Source organism: Miniopterus schreibersii (assembly GCF_964146895.1).
Source record: "Miniopterus schreibersii genome assembly, chromosome: 1".
NCBI classification, from domain to species: domain Eukaryota; kingdom Metazoa; phylum Chordata; class Mammalia; order Chiroptera; family Miniopteridae; genus Miniopterus; species Miniopterus schreibersii.
In genome coordinates, this window is record NC_138101.1 from 102484224 (window position 1) to 102506247 (window position 22024).

The 22024-nt window shown below is 46.7% G+C and overlaps 1 protein-coding gene across 1 annotated transcript in view; it reads left to right on the top strand.

Annotated features, from left to right (window-relative positions):
• Positions 1-22024, top strand: part of THSD4 (thrombospondin type 1 domain containing 4) — a 563564-nt gene that overhangs the window by 58580 nt on the left and 482960 nt on the right. The window contains exon 3 of the mRNA XM_081158486.1: positions 1071-1429. Coding sequence (XP_081014612.1) covers positions 1071-1429 — 359 coding nt within the window. The remainder of the gene's footprint in view (positions 1-1070; positions 1430-22024) is intronic.

Genomic DNA, 22024 nt, shown 5'->3' on the forward strand with positions numbered 1-22024 from the left:
CAACCAAATCAAAGTGCATCCTGTCCTTTGTCTGTTCTCAAAATGCATTTTCTTTTCTGAGCAATGGGCCCATCCAGGCCCCAAGGTGTCTCATCTTTTTCCAGCTCCGTTTTCCCTCTTGCAGCACTTCCTCCAGTTTTCCTGGGTTTGCAGGAAAACCTCTTATCTACAGTTAGTAAGGTGAATGATCATTAAACAGCTATGGTCCTGTTCCTCGTAGGTGCCCCCCCCCCCAATCAGGTCAACAGAGCATGATCAACCTCTCTGCCCCCAACAAAATGGCAAGTTAAATGGGAATGTAGAATCACCCTCCGGATAGAACTTTAAAACTTTCTGACATTTTCCACCTCTCCTGATTCACTATGGAAGCAGGAAAGAGTGTGGTAATAGTGACTACAGATATGGATTTAGTGCCAACCTCTCTGCTGTGCACATGGTCGACCTGACTTAAATCTCCTTAGGGCCCGACTGCCTGACCCACTCCTGAGGGGAGAGCCTCAGTAAGAGGTGTGGGCACCAGACTGCGCTCTCCAAAGCAATGGCACCCAAAGCAAGGGCTGCATTATGGCTTTTGTGAGCCCTAAGCACTTGTGCCTTGGTGTCCCTTCCTCTATAAAAAATACTTAAAATTATGTTATGAGTGGGCTTTTATAAAGATGAATATAACCCAAGCAGGGTTATATCGTTTTGTTCTTCAAATTTTGGGGATTTTTCTTTTTAATCCTCACTTGAGGATATTTTTTCCATTGCTTTTCAGAGAGTGTGAGAGGGGAGAAAAAGAGAGAGAGAGAAACACCGATGTGTCTCGATTGGTTGCCTCCCGCTCAAGCGCCCACTGGGCAGGGGGACGGAGCCTGCAAGGGAGGTTCATGCCCTGGCCAGGATCCAACCCGCGACCCTTCAGTCCCCCGGCCGACGCTCTAACTACTGAGCCAGCCCAGCTAGGGCGGTTCTTCAGATTTTAAAACGCGCACTGTGCCTAACGGACAAGCCTTTCGGGTTACCCACAGCCTCTGAGAGCAGAGCAGGAGCGGTTGTCCCAGTGGCCTAACCAGCCTCTGTCTCCGCAGGTCCCCCAGCGGATGGCAGCAGCAGAGGGCGCCCCCGAGGACAGCGGCGGCGGCGTGCCTGGCGTGTGGGGCGCCTGGGGCCCCTGGTCCGCCTGCTCCCGCAGCTGCAGCGGCGGCGTGATGGAGCAGACGCGGCCCTGCCTGCCCGGGTCCTACGCGCTCGGCGGCCTGCGGCCCGGGGCCCCCGCGCGCACCTTCGCGGGCCACGTGGTGTCCGCTGTGCGCACGTCGGTGCCGCTGCACCGGAGTCAGGAGGAGCCGCGCCCCGCCGCCGGCCTCAACGCCAGCCGCCAGGGCCCGGTGCTGCGGGGCAGCCGGCACCCGCAGGCGCGCGTCCGTGAACCCGCGGCAGAGAGAAGGTACACGCCCTCCCCGGGCCCGGCCCGCGCCACCGTCCTTGCCCGGCCGCTTCCCTGCCCTATGCGCCGCACACTCCTCTGCACCACAGATTGCTTGGTTAATGCATTGCTTCTGCCGGGTGGGGAGGAATTCTTGGCTCCATACAGCTCCTTTCATCTTTTGATTTATTTTGCAGCTTTTTAAAGCGTTGAGGCCACTCCCACCCCACTCTGTGGTTCTGAATAGTCTTCAAAGTGAAGCTAATTCTAAGAAGCCCTTAGGCATCAACCTTAGGGAGGCCCCGTGGAGGGTGAAAGAGGGAGGGGACCAGACCTCCCTCCCAGAGCTGCTCCCCTGGTGCTGGGGGAAAAGTGAGACCCTGACCCCAGGCTCTGTGGATTTGAGTTGAGGACAAGGTGCTTTTTAATCCAAGGTGCCTTTTAAACTAATGTGAGTTTCAAATCCTTGGACAATTTGAATATCTGGATTGTTACCTGCTCTCAGGTTGTAGGTTTCAGGATTCTATGAACTTTTCTAGGGAGTTTCTCCAAAGTATTTTGAGTGAACACACAGCTTTGAGGCTATGCCTAATTAAGGACCTAGATGATATTTAAAGTCTTAATAAAATATAAACTCTAGTAATGGCATAGTGGCATTAAAATAGTTGTATATCCCTAAGAAGCTTCCCTGGGTAGGCCAGCATAAATATACCAAAAATGAGAAGGGTAGGAATATAGAGGCTGAGAAGAGCTTGTCAGTAAATTGATCAAACAATATTTACAGATTACAGCATTCATTCAACAGTATTTGTTGGGTGCCCTAGGCCCATGATAGAATCTGAGAGAATATTTATAGAAAAGCATTAACAACCACAAATAAAATTTACAGGGAAAACAAAAAGTATAAGATATAGTCTCTATGCTTAAGAAATGTGTAATTTAGTAGTCAAGCTAATGCCCATCACAGGCAGGGCATGAGCCTGTGAGGTGGGTGGACTAGCCCTTCTTGTTAATTGCAGTTCATATATCAGCATCCAAGGCCACCCTTTCCCACTGTGGCCGATGCTGCATGAAAGTCCTCAGCCCAGTGCTGTAGGCTGTCCCTGTCAGTGCCTGGAGGTGGAGAGGAGGTGCTCCATGCTCTTGACCTGGTCAGCAGGAATTTGGAGAGGGGAACATTTCATAGAGAAGATGCTTTAGCTGAATTATGAGGAATTAACCACATTTGGGCTAATAGAAGAGAGAAGAAAGGAGCCGAGAGTTTCAAGCCTGGTCATGGCCTGCCAGTGGGAGAGTAAAAAGAGGGATCAGCTGTGGGAGGATGCTTCCTTCTCTCTCTTCCCTCATAGAAACCTGAGAACCCTCCAGCATCACTAGGGATTGAGGGTCTGCTACTGCTTAAGCCAAGGGCTTATCATGTGTTATCTCCTTTCATTCTGGCCACATCCCAAAGTAACATAGCTCCCCAGTCCCTTATAGGAAATACTTATGGCCAGTGCATTTTAGAATTCAGAACTGTTCAGATTTTAGAAAGGTAATTCAGGGCATATTTCACACATTAATGGCATTCCTTCTCGGGTGTGGGGCAGCATCCCATAATCAAACACATTATTACTTCTGCAGTGAAACATATGAATGTTCACATCACATAGGGTGAAAGAGACCATATCTGCTAAGATCAAGTTGGCTGCCCAATGAGTTTTGACACTAAACTGACAAAAACATTAAAAGAAAAGGAGACAAAAACTCGTTTTTCAAAACTTTTGCTTTCAGAATTGCAGATTTATAATAGTGAAGGTTTGTTGAAAGCCTGTTCTGTGTCAGGCACTGTTCCTATTGCTTTATACTGACAACCTGATGAAATGGATGCTAATATCCTTATTTTAAAGGTGAGAAAATGGAGCCCCAGAGAAGTGGGGTAACTTGCCCAAGGCCACACAGCTAGTATGCGAAGAGTTAGGATTCCAACCTAGGCAGTCATGGCTCTCAGGACCTGATGAAGTAGATGTTACACATAAGGAATGTGAGGCCCTAAGATGTTAAATGACTACTCAGAGTCCTAAATAAAGCCACAAAAAAAGCTGAGATTTGAAGGTGCTGCTGACTCCCAGGTCTCTAGAGTACTCAGGGACTTCTCTTCAGCCTCTGTGGTTGAGAACCTAGAAAAGCTGCCCAGGGAACAGGCTCTAGTTGGCTGCTGGCCTGGGCTGCAGGCTTTCCGGCCCATGTGTTTTTGGCAGCAGGAAAATTTTCTCTTCTAACTTATTGACAAGGGGCCAGTTACTGTTTACTATGAAGTTCCTACAAGTTTTTATCATGCTCTTGTAATTTGACAGTTTCAGATGAAATAATCCAAATATTAGCCTGGGAGGCCTGTGTTGCCGACAAATGTCACGCTCTTCCCGGCTGACGAAAATCGCATTTGCTTATATTTTCAGTGATTAGGAACTTACATAGTATATGTGACCCCAGAAGAAATGTCAGCGTGTTTTCTGGATGGCTGTCTGCCTCATTCTCTGTTTCAGGTTTGAGGTTTGAGGCGAAGGCTGTTAGGGCTTAGATGTTTAAGAAACTGTTAGGTTGTTATGCTAGGCAACTGAAAACTTAATTGGAGCCAGATAACAAATAAAAAAATACTATTCAACCTTCCAACAAATATTTATTAAGCATCTACTATGTTGTAAAAGCTCTGGGACAGACACAAAGGTATAAAAAACAGGTTGGGGGCCTCAAGGCTTTCACTGACAGGCTAGAGCAGCTGTTTGCAAACTATGCTTTTTTTAAAACATAAGATTCCTTTGTGCAAAATCGGTTTTAGATGGAGGTTCAGTTTGTCACACAGACAAAAGCTGAGCTGCTCTGGTTGAAGCCTCAGACATCACTATAAAAACCCGGAGATTAGATCCAAAGAGAGCCGTGGTTTTTAATCTTGGCTGGCCATTAGAGCTCTTTGCCTGCTTTTTAGAAATCTTGACACCCTGGTCACATCCCAAGCCAACATCTGAATCTCTAAGGATTATGGTTAGACATAGAAATAATCTAGCCAAAGTTGGGAGCCATGGGTCTGGAAGTGTCTTTGGAACCTCAAGGTTCCATGGAAAAGAATTTGGGAATCAATATCGTCTAGCTGAACGCTCCAGGTTTAGTGAGCACATATCAGCATCACTTGCAGTGGGACGGGGAGCCTTGTTAAAAGTCGAGCAGTCTAGTCCCCACCGTCTCCCCTGTCTAATGGGGTTTGTTTTATAGTCTGCGGTATGACCTAGGTAATTGCATTTAAATGATTCTGATGGACTCCGGAGTTTCAGAACAAGTGCTCCAGAAGGTCAGGAGGGGCATGCATGTAAATGTCTTCTTTATGAGGCACTGTGATGAAACAGTAACGGTAATGATAGTGGCTACCATTTTGGAGCATGTCTTCTGTGCAGACACTATATCAAATGCGTTACTTCACAGGTCCCTCAGCCCTGTGAGGCAGATAGAGACTCACATTACATCACAGGTCCCTCAGCCCTGTGAGGCAGATATAGATTCACATTTCACAGACAGGGAAAGTGGTGTTCGGAAGAATGAAATGAACTGCTCAAGATCACCCCTTTCAGAAGCAACAGAACCAGAATTCCAAGTAGGTCTGTCGGAATCAGACACTAAAGTTCTTTAAACTGAAATGGGTATTGTTGAAATGGTTATTTTGGAAGTGAAACAGAGCACTTCCAGCAGATGTGGTCAGAAAATCTGCTTGGACGTTGGACAGGTTAAGCCACATCTTGATGGAATTTGCCAGTGAAGGCTTAAAAAGAACCTCATCTCCTCCTTGCATTGTTCAGCTCTCTTAATCAGGGTAATCTTTGCCTCTAGTCCTAGGCACCAGGGGGGTTCGAAAAATTGGCAGCACAGCCCCTATTCTTGGGGGCTTGATACCGTGGTGGTGGATGATTAGAAAACCCATAAAACACTGCACATGATGGGAGACAGTAAGGATGTGACCAGAGTTCAGGAAGATGGGAATTCCTTGTGGGATGGAGCTGTCCTGGAAGACTGAACAGAGCAGGCCAGATTTGAACCCAACCTTGGTGAATAAGTAGAATTTACTTACCTGGAATATATTTGGAAACTTTTATGGTCCACTTACTTCCATATCAGACCTTTGACTCATTAAAACACACATACACACGGCAAATCATACTCTAAAAAGCCATAGAAATCATCTCAGTATTTATTGGAATTCTCCCAATGATCCTGAGCTTATGGAAGTTACTAAACTTCTCAGAGCCTCAGGGGCTTTATCTTTCAAATGAGAGTAATAATAATATCTAGCACATGGGATTGTTGCATAAATGACATAATAAATTTATATTGCCCCGTCCATAGAAGGTGCTCAATAAATTATAGCTCTAATTAAACTCCCATTATGGGTTTAAAGGCTGGGAGTTAGTGTGTTAGGACACAAAACAAGTCTCTACAAGTTCAAGAAGACTGAAATCATATCAAGCATCTTCTCAGACATTTACTCCATGGAATACTATGCAGATGTAAAAACGAAGGATCTCTTACCCTGTGAGACAGCATGGTGGGACCTGGAGAGTATCATGCTAAGCAAAATAAGCCAATCAGAGGAAGACAAGTATCACATGATCTTACTCACATGTGGAATCAAATGAACAAAATAAACCGATGAATAGAATAGATCCAGAGACATAGAAGCATGGAACAGAGTGATGAATCTCAGAGGGAAGGGCAGGGGCCGGGGTGGGGTGGGGAGAGATTAGCCTAAGAACTTATTTGCATATATGCATAACGATGGACACAGACAATAGTGTGGTGAAGGCCTGGGGGGAGGGGATCAATGGGGAAAAAGGAGGACATTTGTAATACTTTCAACAACAAAAATAAAACATAAAAAAGTAGAACCCCCCCAAAAAAGAGTGCCAGTTAGAACTGTGGTTCTGTAGGAAGGATCAGGTGGAGAAGTGGGGCCACACAGGAAGATGGGGAGCCAGGAGCTGCGGTCCAGTCCAGGAGGGCAGGACTCTGGGCAGCACAGCATCCCAGGGCCTGGGCACCCGGCCCTTTGCCCTCTCTTGGTGTGGCCTGCTCAGAAAAGCCCTCCATAAAGGTGGCCTTCCCTGGGATTTTTTCAGAGCAGTGGCCACCTGGGGAGGATCTAGACTGGGGGTGTTCAGCCTACAGGTCTTGGCCAGCAGATTCCATAACGGCAGTCAACCAAGTTCTCCCTCTCTCGGTGCCCAAGGCTTCATCCCTGTGGTGGCTGGAGGAGGAGGGGCGGGGGAGGAGAAGGGTGTCAGGTGAGTCTGGGAGCATGAGCAGCCATGCAGCAAACACTCCTGTGACACTGACAGCACTCCACAGTAGGAGAGCCTTTTCCCTCAGTTTCTGGAGTGGATACCTGCAGACTGGAGGGAGCTGGAAGGAGCCCCTGTTACTGCAGAACTTTCCCTTTTACAACACCAAAACCAAAACCAAATGGATTTCTTTCCATTCCTAAAACGTCTGGCAAAATCAGCATCCTGAGAGTCTCTGCTGCCCAGAGTGTAAGTACACAATCTTAGAGAAACATGCTGTAAATGTCTACTGGCCAGTTTAATTCAGCTTCCACAAAGTCAGGATATGAGGGCGTTGCCCACTCCTATTGAGGACACTGCAGGTAACCTTCTCACCACCCTGGTTGCCAGGGAGCCCGCTAACAGGCAGGCCTTCCTTGCCAGTGAGCTTCCTTCCTTACGCTCTCCTACAGTGGCCAGTTTTCCTGATTGTCACACATGTGAACCAGCTGGCATCTGGGGAATGGGAAGCTTGATGCTTTAATTCAGAGCTTTTCAAGATACGGAGCACCCCCCCTACCAGCCCCAGTGAGCATTGCCTAGTCTAGAACTTCTGTCTACTGCAGACAGTGGTAGGAGGCTGGGAGATGAAAGTCACAACTGTGAAAATCACGGCCACCGTTTCCATTAGTTAGAGTGTCACATCCCTCAGGTGTCAGAAAGGTTGCAGAGGGTGGGCTTCCTGGAACCTCCTGGAGAAGGAGAACTGGCTTCGTGCTGGGAGGAATCTGCCTACATCAGGGATGTCGTGGCAGAAGCCATGCAGACCCACAGCCAAAGAGCAGTTTGTGCTCAGTTCTCAATAACTGTTTTTCTTTGAAATATGGGTCTTATTTGTGTCCAGTCTATTAACCAGACTTTCAGATGATGAGGTGGGGTCTGGGGACAGAAGCTAACACATCTTAAGAAGCTGTAAATTGCATGATAGGTCAGCCCTGGACCTGACAGGTCTGGGTTCTCTGCCCAGCTCTGCCACTTGTGTCCTGCTGGCATCGCTCATTATTTCCCTAATGGGGAAAATAACACACCTGCTTCACTGGGTTGCTGTGAATTGGATAATTCCTACAAAGTGCTCAGCATAGTGTGGAGCAACTCATAAACACTCAGTGAATGTGGCAGACTGCCTTCCGTATGCTGGGACACTGGGAGCACAGAGGTGGAGCTTATTCTTGGGGATTCAAGAGGAGTTTGCATTTCTCAGATTAGAAAGAGCTGGGAAGTACTTGGAAAGGATAGGGGACGGCAGTGTTTTGGTGGCACAGAAACAAGAAGGTCTCTTATTCTCTAGGGACTCATGCTGATGGGGTGGGGGGGGGAAGACAAGCAAACAGACATTTACAAGACCAGTGTTCAGGGCTCTCTTAAAACGGAAGCTCTGGATATGGGCATGGGATGGAAGAGAGGACTGGGGAGGCCAGGGAAAGCTTCATAGAAGAGGTGATGACTGAGCTTTGAGGAAGAAGGATTTTAGCAGAGCCCAAGAGTGAGGAGGGCACTCCCCAAAAATCGAAGTGCAGAGCAAAGTCCTGGAGGCGTGAGCGAGCCTCATGTTCTAGAAGTCAGAACCAGTCTGGTGGGGCTGGAGCACAGGCTGTATATGAGGGAGTGTCCAAGCCAGACTGAGGAAGACCCCGGGCTCCCTTTCAGGGTGGGACTGTGGAGCAGTCCTAGGGAATTAAACTAGAAATTCTGAGAAAGAATCCCCATAAACATGGGTAACCAACTCTTCCATTTTAAAGCCAGTGTATCCAGTATGTATGGTCAGTCTAAATCTCTCCTAATGCCCTTATGATTTTCAAAATGTTTGGCTGCTCCCCATCTCACAAAGCCCATTTACTGTTTTGCTGGGGAGCAAAGACTTACCCCTCTAGTTTTGTAATAGATCTCTTAGGTTCCCATTGTAGGTGTAACTTTTAACACAAATTTAGTGGCATAAAACAGCACATATTTATTCTCTCACAGTCTGGAAATCAGAAATCTAAAATCAAGGTGTTATAAAGGCTACATTCCTTCTGTGGTCATCAAGGGAAAATTGGGTTATTCCCTTTTCCAGCTTTTAGAAGCTGCCTGCATTCCTTGGCCCCTGGGTCTTTCCTTCTATCACCCACCCTTTTGCTTCTATCATTTCCTCTTTCACTAACTCTCATCTCCACACCTCCTTCTTAAAGAGGACCCTAGTGGTCACATCACATCCACCCATAAACAGGATCCTCTCCTCCCTCAAGATCCTTACCTTAATCTCAGCTGCAAAGTCCTTTCCTTACATAAGGTCACATTCACAAGTTTCAGGGATTAGGATGTGGACACCTTGGATGGGGGGAGCATTATCCAGTCAACCATAATTGTGCTTCCATTTGGAGTCTTAAGAATACCCAAGGAATAGGACAGTTTCTGTGCCAGCAGGACCATTGGCACTTCCCCACATCACGTCTAGTTCTGTCCCCCCCAAAAGAAGAGGAGAGCCATTCTCCCCACCCTACCTTTCAGTGTTCTTTGGGCACTGGAATTAACCCAGACCAGTGCCAGTAATGAGGTTAAAGATAATAGATGCCCAAGGCAGCTGGATTGGATAAAGAGCCCTGTATCCCAAGTCCAGAGTCCAGGATCCAGCTTCCAACTCTCACCAATGTTTTCATCTTGGGCAGGTCATCTCATTTCTCTGAGCCTTAGTTTACATGTTTGTAAAATAAAGGAGGTCTATTCCATTCATTAAGGTTCTTGCTAGATATTAATGTATTATCAAGGCCCAATTGCTGTTTTAAATGTTCCCACCACCATTCTCCCATCCCGAATACTGAAAGGGGAGAAGGTGGCTGGGAGACGCAGCCCTCAGACAGGCTTTCAGTACTCTAGAATGTGCTGGTTCTTCTTTCTAGACGCACAGACTTCACTACCCTTCCAATCCCTCTGGTCAGACTTCTGTCTCATAACATGAGTTTTTCTTGAAAGTGTCGTCAACATATCTGACCTTCTTTTATTGGTCTCCCTTAGGCCTCGGCCCTTTCTATTGAAAGCATTCATATTTCTTACCTCGAAGAAAGCCGTGGGCTTGGAGCCATTAGATCCCACTATCATTTGCTAACTGGATGGCCTTCAGGAATCACTTAATCTAATCTATAAAATGTACATAATTATATGTCCTCTGTCTACCACAGAGGCCCATTGAGAGGGTCAAATGAGGTAATAGCTGTAAAAGTGTTTCAAAAAATATAGGGCACTGTTCAAAAACAACAGAGATTACCTTAGAACTGACCGTTTTATCTTCGAGTTTTAGAGCCTTGTGTCTTTTTCTGTAACTTCCTGTATGAGCGTGCATGTGTGTGTGTGCGCACGCATATGTGTGTGCGCCTGTGTATGTGTGCTCGGGCATGCATATGTGTGTGCATGTATGTGTAATGTGTGTTTGCATGTGCATGTGTGCTTTTGCTTAAAAGGGCTGTTAGTTTTGAAATGGGACAGACAGGATCAAGCTTAGATCACAGGCTTTACTCACCCTTTCCTGCCACCCCAGGGAACTGTCTCTGGCTGCTGGTAGGAATCATTTGTTTTTTCAGCTCCTCCTTTCCTGCCCACTTTCTTGGAGGCTATTTGCATTTCATCATTAATAACTCTGGAGCAATATGTTATTTCTGTCCTGGGGGCCCCGGGAGCGAGTGAGCTCCATGATTTGGGATAGGAAAACTTGTTGTTAATTAAACTTCACAAAGCCACATGCCGGTTTCCTGACCCTCAGTTGATACCTAGGGAGTCGTGTTACATACAGGGGGGCAGAACCACATGGCAAAGAGAAGGGAAATCTTTGGCCCTGTCTGTGTTTCTCCTTGGAAAACCTTCCTGGCAATCCTGGGCAGTTAGCAGAGAAGGCAGGTACATCTGTTTGAAATGTATATTTCACATTTTTGGTGTTTTTTGTTTTCCTCCTGCAAAGAAAGTTTCATTTCTTTACCTTCTGAGACAGGATTTCCACTTAGTCCCTGAATTGTTTGACAAGAAGGTACCTGTTGATGCTAACCAGATAAAAGGGGTTTTAATATGTTTTGGTTTCTAAATCGGAAACCCTATTCCTGTTCAGTGGGAGAGTTTGTAGCGGAGCAGGGCCCATTGGTATGTACATTTCTGCCTGTAGGTTAGGAAAGATTGGAGCCAGATTTTAAGCTTGAGTTACTCTGATCTCAGACAAGGCTCTAAAGAGCCCTTGTTCATTTCTTGTGGCATTTCATTAAGTGTCAGAAGTATTTCATTAGTTATCAGAACAAAGATCACATTTGCCATAAGAATGTTATGTTGAACCTCCTCCAAGTCATTCATAACTCTGGATTCCAGAAGAAAGATACGATGGGCTGTGGAAAAAGCTTGACTACAATATGTGTGTCCCAGAGGGGGGGGGGAATCTCAACTTTGCATCTGGGACCCCGAGGACTCCTCCTTGGATGCACGCCTGGTGGGAGCCTGAGATGCCTTTGAGTAAGGATGGGAGGGGATGTTCCCTGCATGTGTGAGTTACTGTGATTTCCTTTACTCATCCTTCCTGCACACATTGTGGACTTGTTTGTATTAATAACAATCACTTTTATAGCACCTACTATGGGCCACATCATTTACATGTGCATTTGTGCCTCAAGCAGCCTCATTTTATAATTGACACTGAGCTGAGGTACAGAAGTCCCCAGTGTCCTGCTCCTACAAGGAACAGAGTAGGATCTGAATGCAGGCTTGCCTGACTCCAATGTCCGCACTCTTCCCACTGTCACTCTGAACTTATAATGTGGATCCAGGTAATTTACCTGTATGTGAGGGGGTTGTGTACAACCGCTGTGGCCTCTCTGTTTGTTCTCATGGTAAAGTGCTAACAACCTCCCTTTCTTATCCATCCATAGACCCTTTCCTGGACATGTAGTTCTTTTAACAGTAACAAGAGCAAATACAACTGATGTTTACTGAGGGTTTACTATGTAGGGAGTTGAATAATGACCCCCAAAGATATCAGAGTCTGAAAATACTAATTTATTTGGAAAAAGGACTTTGCAGATGTGATTAAGGATCTTGAGATGTGGAGATTATTCTAGGTTGTACAGGTGCACCCTAAATGCAACCATGAGTATCCTTAGAGGAGACAGGCAGAGGGAGAGCTGATACACAGATACAGAGGAGAAGGTGATGTGAAGACAGAACAGAGAGACTTGAAGATGTTCTTCTTGAAGATTGGAATGATGTGGCCACAAGCCAAGGAATACCAGCAGCCACCAGAAACTGGAAGAGGCAAGGAAACAGATTTCTTCCCTAGAGTCTCCTGAGGGAGCACAGCCCTGCCAACAACTTGATTTCAGCCCAGTGATACTGATTTTGAATTTCTGGTCTCCAGAACTGTGAGAAAAGAATTTCTGTTGTTTTAAGTCAACACGTTTGTAGTAGTTTGTTACAGCTACCCTAGGAAACTAATACACTATGTTTAAGGCTCTGAGCTAAACCTCAAAGGACTCATACATAAAGTATCAGTATTATCTCCCCCCCCCCCTTTTTTTTTATATGACAGGAACTTTGCACTTAGAGAGAGGAAGTGACGAGTCTCAGGTCTCAGAGCTGGTAGGTTATAGGATCTGAACTAGAGTCTGGCTCCTAAGTTTCTGCTCTTAACCACTGTGTTATTTTCCCTTCCTGCTCCAGACTCCATTTTCACCCCAATGCCCCATAGGTCAGGCCAAGATCAAGATCAGGCCTTGCCCCTAGAGCCTTCCTTTTCCTCTTTATGGTTTGACTTCCAGGCACACATTATTGTCTTTATTCTCTCATGAATCTTTTCCATACGGAAACATTTGGTCCCCTGTGGACCAGGTGGATCCAGCAGCAGTTAAATAAGACTCCCTTTTCCTCAGTGATTAGAACATAGTTCATTGTGGGATAGTGCTGAAAACATTTCTTCCTGGATTTGGAGGGAAACAGTCATTTCCCCCCCTATTTTCCAGTAAATTTTCATTCCAAACAGTCTGTCCCTGCAATGCTTTGTGAATGGCATTTGGTATTTATAAGCTGTACTATATTGCAGCTGTTTAAGCTCCTTAAGAGCTTACCATTCATTCATTCAGTAACATTTGTTAATATTACAGTATTTATTCACATAGATTTACTAGCTTGGACAGGTTGTTTAATGTCTTTTAGACTCAGTTTTCTTAGGCAGTGATGGTTAATGGAATAACATAGATAAAACATTTGGCAGGTGTTCAGTAAATTGTTGCTACCTGAATACTAAATTTATTTAAGTACATGATGCTAAATATTTTGAGGGATGGGGTAAAACTCTAGAACAAACCCCTCTTTCCTTCAAGTAACTGAGGGTGACAGACTTATAACTAAATAACTTCCTCTAATGCTAGAGAGAAAGGTATGCCTCATTTTCACACATAATTATTATACTTAAAATATTTCATATTTATGACAAAGAAAAAAGTGAAGTGATATATGGTAAGTGGGCATATGGAAGGGGGTATAAAAATTTAGAGTTGCTGCCCTGGCCAGTGTTGCTCAGTGGTTAGAGCATCAGCCCTCATCGAAGGGTCTTGGGTTCAGTTCCCAGCCAAGGGCACATACCCGGGTTACAGGTTCAATCCCTCGCCCCAGTCAGGGTGCGTGTGGGAGGCAACCAATTGATGTGTCTCTCTCACATCAATGTTTCTTACTCTTTCTCTCCCCTTCCTCCCTTCCACTCTAACTAAAATCAATGGAAAAATATCTTTAGATGAGGGTTAACAAAAAATAAATAAATTCAGACTTGGGAGACTTCCAAAATATGAGAGAAATACCAATGCTTCCTCCATGGGCCTTTCACATAAAAGACGCTTAAGAAATGTAAGTTGCATTATAATTGTTTTTACTGTTGCAATAATGAAATCAGCAGAACTTACAGAAAATCGTTCTTCAGCTTGCTTCAGCCTGTTGGGGATCAGCCTCTGGGGCAGGGCCACTGTTTCAGGGTCCCCAGGGCAGAGGGGTTAGAACCTCACATTTACTTAGCGCCTGCCCCAACCAGGCACTGTGCCCCACAGGTAATTTCATTTGGTTTCCCTAAACCCCTGTAGTCTTGGAGGGCTGCTCAGGTTCCGATTACAGCCCATGCCAGCAACAGGTTTGACTCCCAAGAGGGCTGCTCTCAGTTACCCTGGAGAAATGAAAGCATTTACTGTTCTTTCATGAGAAGCCAGCTCTCTACCACTCAGCCGCGTTTGGCTGGCTGCCTCTGCAGTGACCCTCAGGTGTCAAGGTTGGAGGCTTCGTGTCTCTCACCTTTGGGATAGTGCTGCCATTATTATGGTAACCACCATTTATGGAATTGTCCACTGAGGACCAAGCCCTGGGCTAGGCACTTTGCCTGCATTATTTCATTTAATCCACGTGACAGCCAGACGACGTAGGCATTGTTATCCCTATCTTATTGCTGGGGTGAAGCATGGGGAGTGCCTTACCCATGGTTGCACAGGTAATAATACGTGGCTGATCGCCCTGTTTTCTGGAATTCCTAGATCTTTCTGCCATCTTATGTTACTACCTCTGTCCCAGTTGCTCTCTTACCCTCCTCACCTTCCAGGATGCCTGCCCAGCACAAAGGAGGGTGGGACCATCACCTCTTTGTTCTGAGTTCTCTAATACTAGCTCAGCCTTAACTGGAAATGCCTCTCTGTTGGACCTCCACGAGCTCACTTTTCACCTTTGTGTGAATTCAAACAAGATGCCTCTTTCTCTGGCCAGATTCATCTCTCCACTTGGAGGACATACAGGATTTCAGCACCCAGATGTCCTTGTGCGATGAATAAGCTGTAGGTGGCACCTCTGCAACCACTGGACACCATTGCTTTCTGTTGGTCTGAAATTGGTTCCCTTGGATGCCCACTTGTCTTATTCCACCTCTGGGCCCACACTGAATAAAGCACCTGAAGTTTAGTCCTGGAAACCCAGGGCCACTCAGATGCACAGTGAGCACTGGGATGACTTGTTTTGGGGATGACTTGGCTCATTTGCAAATACCATCATGCTCTAAACAAGGAGAGCATGCCTATTGGCAATTATTGGAATCAGAGTCCAAGTCATCTCCTGGGTTGTTGTCCCAGACGGACTGCGTCTGTTCTGAAGTCTGCTCTCAGTTTTATTTTAGGGGTGCATGGGGGCCGCCCTGTGAACCTCACCTCCTGGGAGGCCAGTGGGTGGGTCACTGAAGACAGGTCTTCTTGAAGTTTAGCTTCCTGGTGTAAAAAGGGCCTTTTAAACTCAGAGTTGCTCCAAAACCACCTTTCTGCTTCCTTTGCTGGGTCACCTGCCTCTTGGCTCCTGGTAGTGCTTCTGAATCCGTTTGTGAAAAGATTTCTTTCCTTTCTCTTAGTACAAATTCATCACTTCCCTCTGCGTCCCTCCCTCCCCGTTCCCCTTCCACCACTGATAAGCCTTTGGGATCCTTCTTCCCTAAAGGCTCAGAGTAGATCTGCCAGCTGTTTCTCACACTGGTCCTTAGATGCAGACCTTAAATACTTTATGGGGGTCAGCAGCAGAGCTGGGCAGAATGGCCAATGCTTGTGACAGTGTGAGCCACGGAGTAGGCGACCAGGAAGGCTTTTGTTTCCATCATCTTAATTTTTGTTTCCCGGAGGGGTCCGAGTTTTCCTCTTATCTTCTGTAGAAGCCGGGTCATTGACTACCTGGAGCAGCCCTGCAGCAGGTTCGATGATCTGAACTTCCCAGAAGACAGACACCCTCAACCTAAACCCTTTGCTCACAGCCTCTTTGAACTTAGCACGTGCTGTTCTTTCTCCTCTTGGCAGGTGATTGTGATGGAGCAGGGAGGGTTTCAGAAACATGGAGCTCTCTTTCCAGTTTCAGGCTGCGGATTCCTTTCGGTCCAGCTGACCTGGGATCATGTGGCTCCTCTGTGAACACAGGTTTCTGACCTTCAGCTGCTGCTCCCTTCAGGTCTTCCTTCCCTGGAATTCGGGCTCTTTGGTCTGTAGGCTGCGAATGGCAACTGACTTTTAATTGCACCAGTTCCCTTTGCTTCCCACCCAGATATGTGGGGCTCTCCTGACTTCTCGATTATTGAAACTCAGAGCATTTTCATCTCTACTAATAGGTCCAGAGAGGTAGCCTTCACTGATCCATTGCTTAGAGATGCAGAGCAATTACACTGTGGTTTCATATGTGTTACTTCAGCAAACTTGCACAGAGTGTCTCTGGGTCAGACCCAGTGCCATATCAGGGATTATGCACACAAAATAAGAAACTGGCAAGCCTTTCCCTGAAGGACTAGAAGACTTGTGAAGGAGCCAGGGCTTTTACTCAACAATGTTACCATCTGGGCATGAGGCTGGTGATGGCCTTCGTTGATCTAAAATCTTTCTGGGAGGTTATGGCTTTTTAGTTACTGATAGTGACATTTCAGAAGAATATTTTGTCCCCAAACTATTTCTGTCCCCTCAGTTTTGGGGGCTTACAGCATATTTTGGAGGGAGTGTTTTGTGTCCAGTCATAAAGTCTGTATATTGAAGTATCGAGTGCCCTGACTTGGCTCCTCTTAGTGATTCTGCCCACACAGCAGACTCAGCTTTTGGGAGTTCTGATGGCAGATTCCTGCATTTGCTTCTCATGATCCACCCCATATCCACAGTTACAGTTCTTAAAATTTGGTGGAAAACAGGTTAGTGTTTTTCATATATTGAAAGCCTGTGCAAAAGGCAAAAAAAATTTTTTTATGGTATCACAAAATTATAATAAATGACAAGTGAATCTGCCTCCACTCCTGAGCCTGCTTCCCAGAGGAAATTATTGCCCAACCTTTTATTTGTCTCAGTTCAGAAATATATCCTGCATGCATACATATATACATATGCACTTTCATATATTGTATACCTTTTTTCCTTTTTAAACACAAATGGGAGCATAGCTATCCTGTGTAGCCTTCGGTGTCTGGTTGGTTTTCACTTACCTGTATTTTGGAGGCTGTTCTGTATCAGGGCACATACCTGCCTGTTCTCTTAAACAGATTCACAGTGCTCCACTGTGTACTCTGATAGTTGCCATGATTTAACTTGCTCATTGTTCTCCTATTTAGTGATGCTTAGGTTGTATTTCAGATTTATATTTACAATCACAACTCAGATATATCTATGCAAAGTGCAATTGGTTTTTCTACAAGTAGGCATGTTCATGAGCTTCTCTTTCTGCTGCTGCCGAACTGCCAATTCCAGGAACTCGGATGCTCAGACACATCATGTTAAACATGATTGATTCAGGGCTTATACCTGGTTCAGCCGGGATTCTAGCTTTCCTCTCCCTGAGTGACCTGAATCCGCAGGTGAGGGCTTCTGTGCTGTCCTGGTGAAGGGAGCAGGTGTCTGCTCTGCTTCACTGGTTGCTGTCCTCTCCTTGCAACAATTGCTGCCAAAATCTCCATAAAGACCCTTTGGGGTCACCCATTGGCACTCAAGGAGGCCCTCCCCCTTTACGCCTCCCTCCCATGCCCAAGTCAGGCCCATGTGGGACCTGGGCTTCCCCACAAAGCTTGCAGGTCCCTTCTGTCCAAAACATAACTGGAGTGCCCATTGCTCCCACCTCAGGCCAAAGTGTTCTGGCCTGATCCCTGCTCACTGCCCCTCAGGTTCTCCCTCATCTGCCTGCCAGGGGAATGCTTAATTTCCTTTGGTTTGAGAAGATACACCCTGGGTCATAGCACCTTCTTCATGTTCTCTAGTATAAACTATACCTCTGCTTTCTATGCCCCACACTTTGGCTCTTGACAAAGCTTAGTTTTTCAAATTTTATCTAAAGAGACCTTTTCTCTCTCTGTGTTGATCTTTGGTGTTCTCTTCTCAGCTGTAATCAAGTTTATTCTAGAGGGGCTGTGGGGTGGGTGTGCTGGGGGAGAAGGGGTTATTGAGAGGGAGAAATGTGCTGGCTAGTTTTAACACCTTGTCCTACTAGGGTTGTTTCAGGTGTCCTGCTGGTTCAGCAGGGCTGACTGAGGGCCCTTGAGCTCACGTTTCTGTGTACCTCTGTCAGCACTTGAGACGGTAATTCCTACTTAGGATTCCTACTGCTCAGTGTCTTTCAACATGTCTATGAAAACCTCTTTAACACTGCACTTGGTCATACTAATGGACTTTGGAAAAAGCATTTCACTTGGTAGTAATTGCCATCACATCTCCTTCCCCTCTTTCCAAACTTAAAATGCTGAGTGGAATTGGGTTTGTTTCCTCAACGAGAGGGCAGAGGGAGAGAGAATGTGGCACCCCGGAGGCTGATGTAGCCTGACCCTCAGATGCAGGATCTGCATTTGTGACCAGGAGTCTGTGATGTTCACCTTCTCATTCCCTCGGGCCTGTCTTCAGTGCTCGGACTAGCCAGGTAAATTTGCCTCAAAACATTGGCTGGTAAGAGTTTAGTTTTGATATATAATGTCAGTGCAAAGTGCAAATGTAGCTTAAAGGATCCCTTCAAACCAGATGGAGATATTCATTAGATACAGTGAGACTCAATAGGTTCTTAGGTTTTCCCAACAGCCTCTTGTGCAGGGACTTCATCCACGTTGATTCTGTCAGCTCTCTTCAGTAGTAAATCATCGTCCAACCCACACGCCTCCTTCCCATCTTCCCTGTGGAAGGACTGATGTCAGTTTACCTAACCACTCAACTCAGGCACCTAGCTGCAAGGGATGCCGCCTTTCTGATGCTGGAACCCTGCAATCTCAAGCTGAAGCAGTGCAAGGGGACTTCCCACTTGAGCAGGGGCAGCTGACTCACGCCCGGCCGGGCCGGCAGGTCCCGACTGCTGGGCCCCGACCGCTGGGCCCCGACCGCTGGGACCCGACTGCTGGGCCCCGACCGCTGGGCCCGACCGCTGGGCCCCGACCGCTGGGCCCCGACCGCTGGGCCCCCACTGCTGGGCCCCGACCGCTGGGCCCGGCCGCTGGGTCTCCACTGCTGGGCCCCGACCGCTGGGCCCCGACCGCTGGGCCCCGACCGCTGGGCCCCGACCGCTGGGCCCCGACCGCTGGGCCCCCACCGCTGGGCCCCCACCGCTGGGCCCCCACCGCTGGGCCCCGACCGCTGGGCCCCCACCGCTGGGCCCCGACCGCTGGGCCCCCACCGCTGGGCCCCGACCGCTGGGCCCCCACCGCTGGGCCCCGACCGCTGGGCCCCGACCGCTGGGCCCCGACCGCTGGGCCCCCACCGCTGGGCCCCCACCGCTGGGTCCCGACCGCTGGGCCCCCACCGCTGGGCCCCGACCGCTGGGCCCCCACCGCTGGGCCCCGACCGCTGGGCCCCGACCGCTGGGCTTCCTCGCAGCCGCGTCCTGGGCTGCTGCCCTGCGGGATGCTGCGGCCCATGTGCGCTTCCTGTTAGCACAGCTGAGAGAGGCTGGGCCTCTCACAGAGCCTTGACTGGGCTCTAAGGGAAAACAAAAGAGAGATACACATGCAGAGTATAAGAAATACAAACAGCCTGGCTTCCGGAGGTCAGGGTTCTCACTTTGCCTGTTCCACTCCATACTGGAAACTAAGGAAAGAGGTGTGACACCATCTTCTAGCCTCAAGCAGCTGGCAGACAGCCTTGCCTGGGTGGCTTTCCAGCTCTGACAGGTATGCATGGAGCACCATTGACCTCTTAATTCTTCCCCTTAATTCTTCCCTAGAACTTGTTAGAAATGTAGATGTTCAGACTCCACACCAGATCAGAATCAAACTTTGCATGTGGGTTTCTGCAACCATTTGAACAATATAAACAACATTTCCAGGTGACTCTGATGGTTACTTAAATTTGAGAACAACTGAGATGGAGAATATAGGAAGAATTAGAAGACCAGCTTGGGTGAGGAAAGATGCTGAATTTGGCCTTGAATGTGTTTAGTTTAAGGTGTCTGTGGGGACGTCTAGGTGAAGCTATCAAGGGGTGTACCTAGGTCCCACAGCCTCAGCATCACCTGGGAGCTTGTTACAAATGCAGAATCAGGCTCACCGGGCCTCTGGAATCAGTAGTTTGACGAGATCCCCAGGTGATTTGCGTGCATGTCACAGGTGAGAAGCAGGCTCTGGTCTAGAGGTTAGTCAGGTCTATGCGGTTGACCTTGAGGAAAAGGTTCCGGGCAGGGAAAAGAAATATGGGTGTTGTCAGTTATGGGTGATGGTTGTAGATGACACATTTCCAGGGTTCCTGTGTAGTTAGGAGACTAAATGTGGTGGTGTCTTTTCGTGAATCATCACACTAGCTGATTGGCATTAACATCACAAAGCTGCACAATATCACACATAATGAGCCCTGGATGGCAGCCAGCCTGTTGTGAGGAAAATATTTTATGTGTTTATTGCCTTTTCCAAACTGCTATTTGCAGCCATTATCTCAAGAAACAACAATTTCCCCAGACACCCATGGTAGGTCATTGGAAGACCTGGGCCTGGTACCTGATGTCAGAACCCTTACTGCTATGTTCTTGTCACTGAGCCATGCTGTGGGGCAAGGGGACTCTGTATTTCCTTATGTTGTCAGGGCTGGAAATGTGAACAAGGAGAAAAAACACGATGCTCAGTAGATGTTCATAGAAGTTGCTTGATATAGGTTTGTTAAAGGTTGTTGAAACAAATGATGGAAAACATATGATAAAAACTGCTTTCAGATTTTAAAAATGCATTCCTGTCAGTAACCTCAATTTGATCTTTCTGATATCATTGTAAGTAGATGAGATGGAAATTATTCATGCTCTCATTAAAAAGTAACAGCTTTTTTGAGATAAATTAACATACCATAAAATTCACCATTTAAAGTGTATAATTCAGTGGCTTTTCATATATTCACAATGTCCTACAACCATCATCAGTATCTAATTACAGAACATTTTCATCACCCCAAAAAGAAACCCTGTATCCTTAGCATCACACCTTATTTCCACCCCCCCCCCTCGCCCCTGGCAACATCTAATCTACTTTCTGTCTCTGTGGACTTGACTGTTCTGGACAATTCATATAAATGGAATTATAAAATACATGCCTTTTGTGTCTGGCTCCTTTCACTTAGAATGTGTTCAGGGATCATCTCTATTATAGAATATATCAGTGCTTCATCCCTTTTGTGGCTAACAATAATCCACTCTATGGATATACTCTATTTTGCTTATCAATTCTCAGGGTTAAGATTTTGTGTGGACATGTTTTAATTTCTCTTGGTATATACCCAGGATTGGAATTGCTGGGTCATATGGTAACTCTACATTTCATTTTTTGAGGAACTTCCAGATAGTTTTCCTAAGCAACTGTGCACCATTTCACATGCCAGGAATGCATGAGGATTCCTGCATTCTTTTTTTAAAAGCAAATACTTGTATCATCCATGCTCTGTGCTAGTCATGATTTAAGTCCATTGCTCTTATTAAGTTGTTTACTCTTTACAACAACCTGTAAGAATAAATAAATTAATTTAAAAAAACCAAACCAACCAACCAACCAACCAAACAAAAACAACCTATAAGGAAGATGCTATTACCATCTTTATTTAAAAATGCATACAGGGCCAGGACTGGGCCTAAGGTGAGGCCCTTAGGTGCAAAACTTAAGAAGACATCACTCTCAGGTTAAACCAGCACTCACCTGACCCTAAGTGCTTCACTGGCCTCATCCTAGTTTTGGCCCTGTTTGAAGAAACTTAGGCATCAGAATACTGAGTAACTTTTCGAAAGGTTCAGTAATTAGCAAGTAGAAGAAATGGAATATCAACCCAAAAACCCTGGCTTCAGAGTCCAAGTCATTTAACCACTATGCTACACTAGCATGCATATCTTTGATCTCCAGACTGGGCTTTTTCTGTTTCTTTCTTAAGGCTTTACTTTCTGAAATTAGCCAGAGTTTTGACAAGTGGGGAAGCTAAGGTAAAATTCTGGAGATGGGTTATGGGGAGACCAAGCAGAAGTAACCAACCTAACAGCCCCCCAGGCACCTACTGCATGGACCCCTGGGAGGCTTAACTGGCCACACAGTTCACCTCGGCCACATCTGTGCTTGTTATCCCAGCTCTGCATAAATCTGCCCGGTCCATGTAAGTGTCTCTGAAAGTAGCCAGATGGACTCTGTCCTTGGGAGGGGGGGGAAGAGGCCATTCTGAATGGTCAGGATGATTCTCTCTGACCAGCTGTAAGGAAAACACAGGTTCTCCTGGCCAAGTGGGGATGAACCTGCTGCTTGTCCAAGTGTTCTGAGTGAAGTATTCAGAAATCACATCTCTCATAATTACACCCTAATTGGCTGCTCATTCTC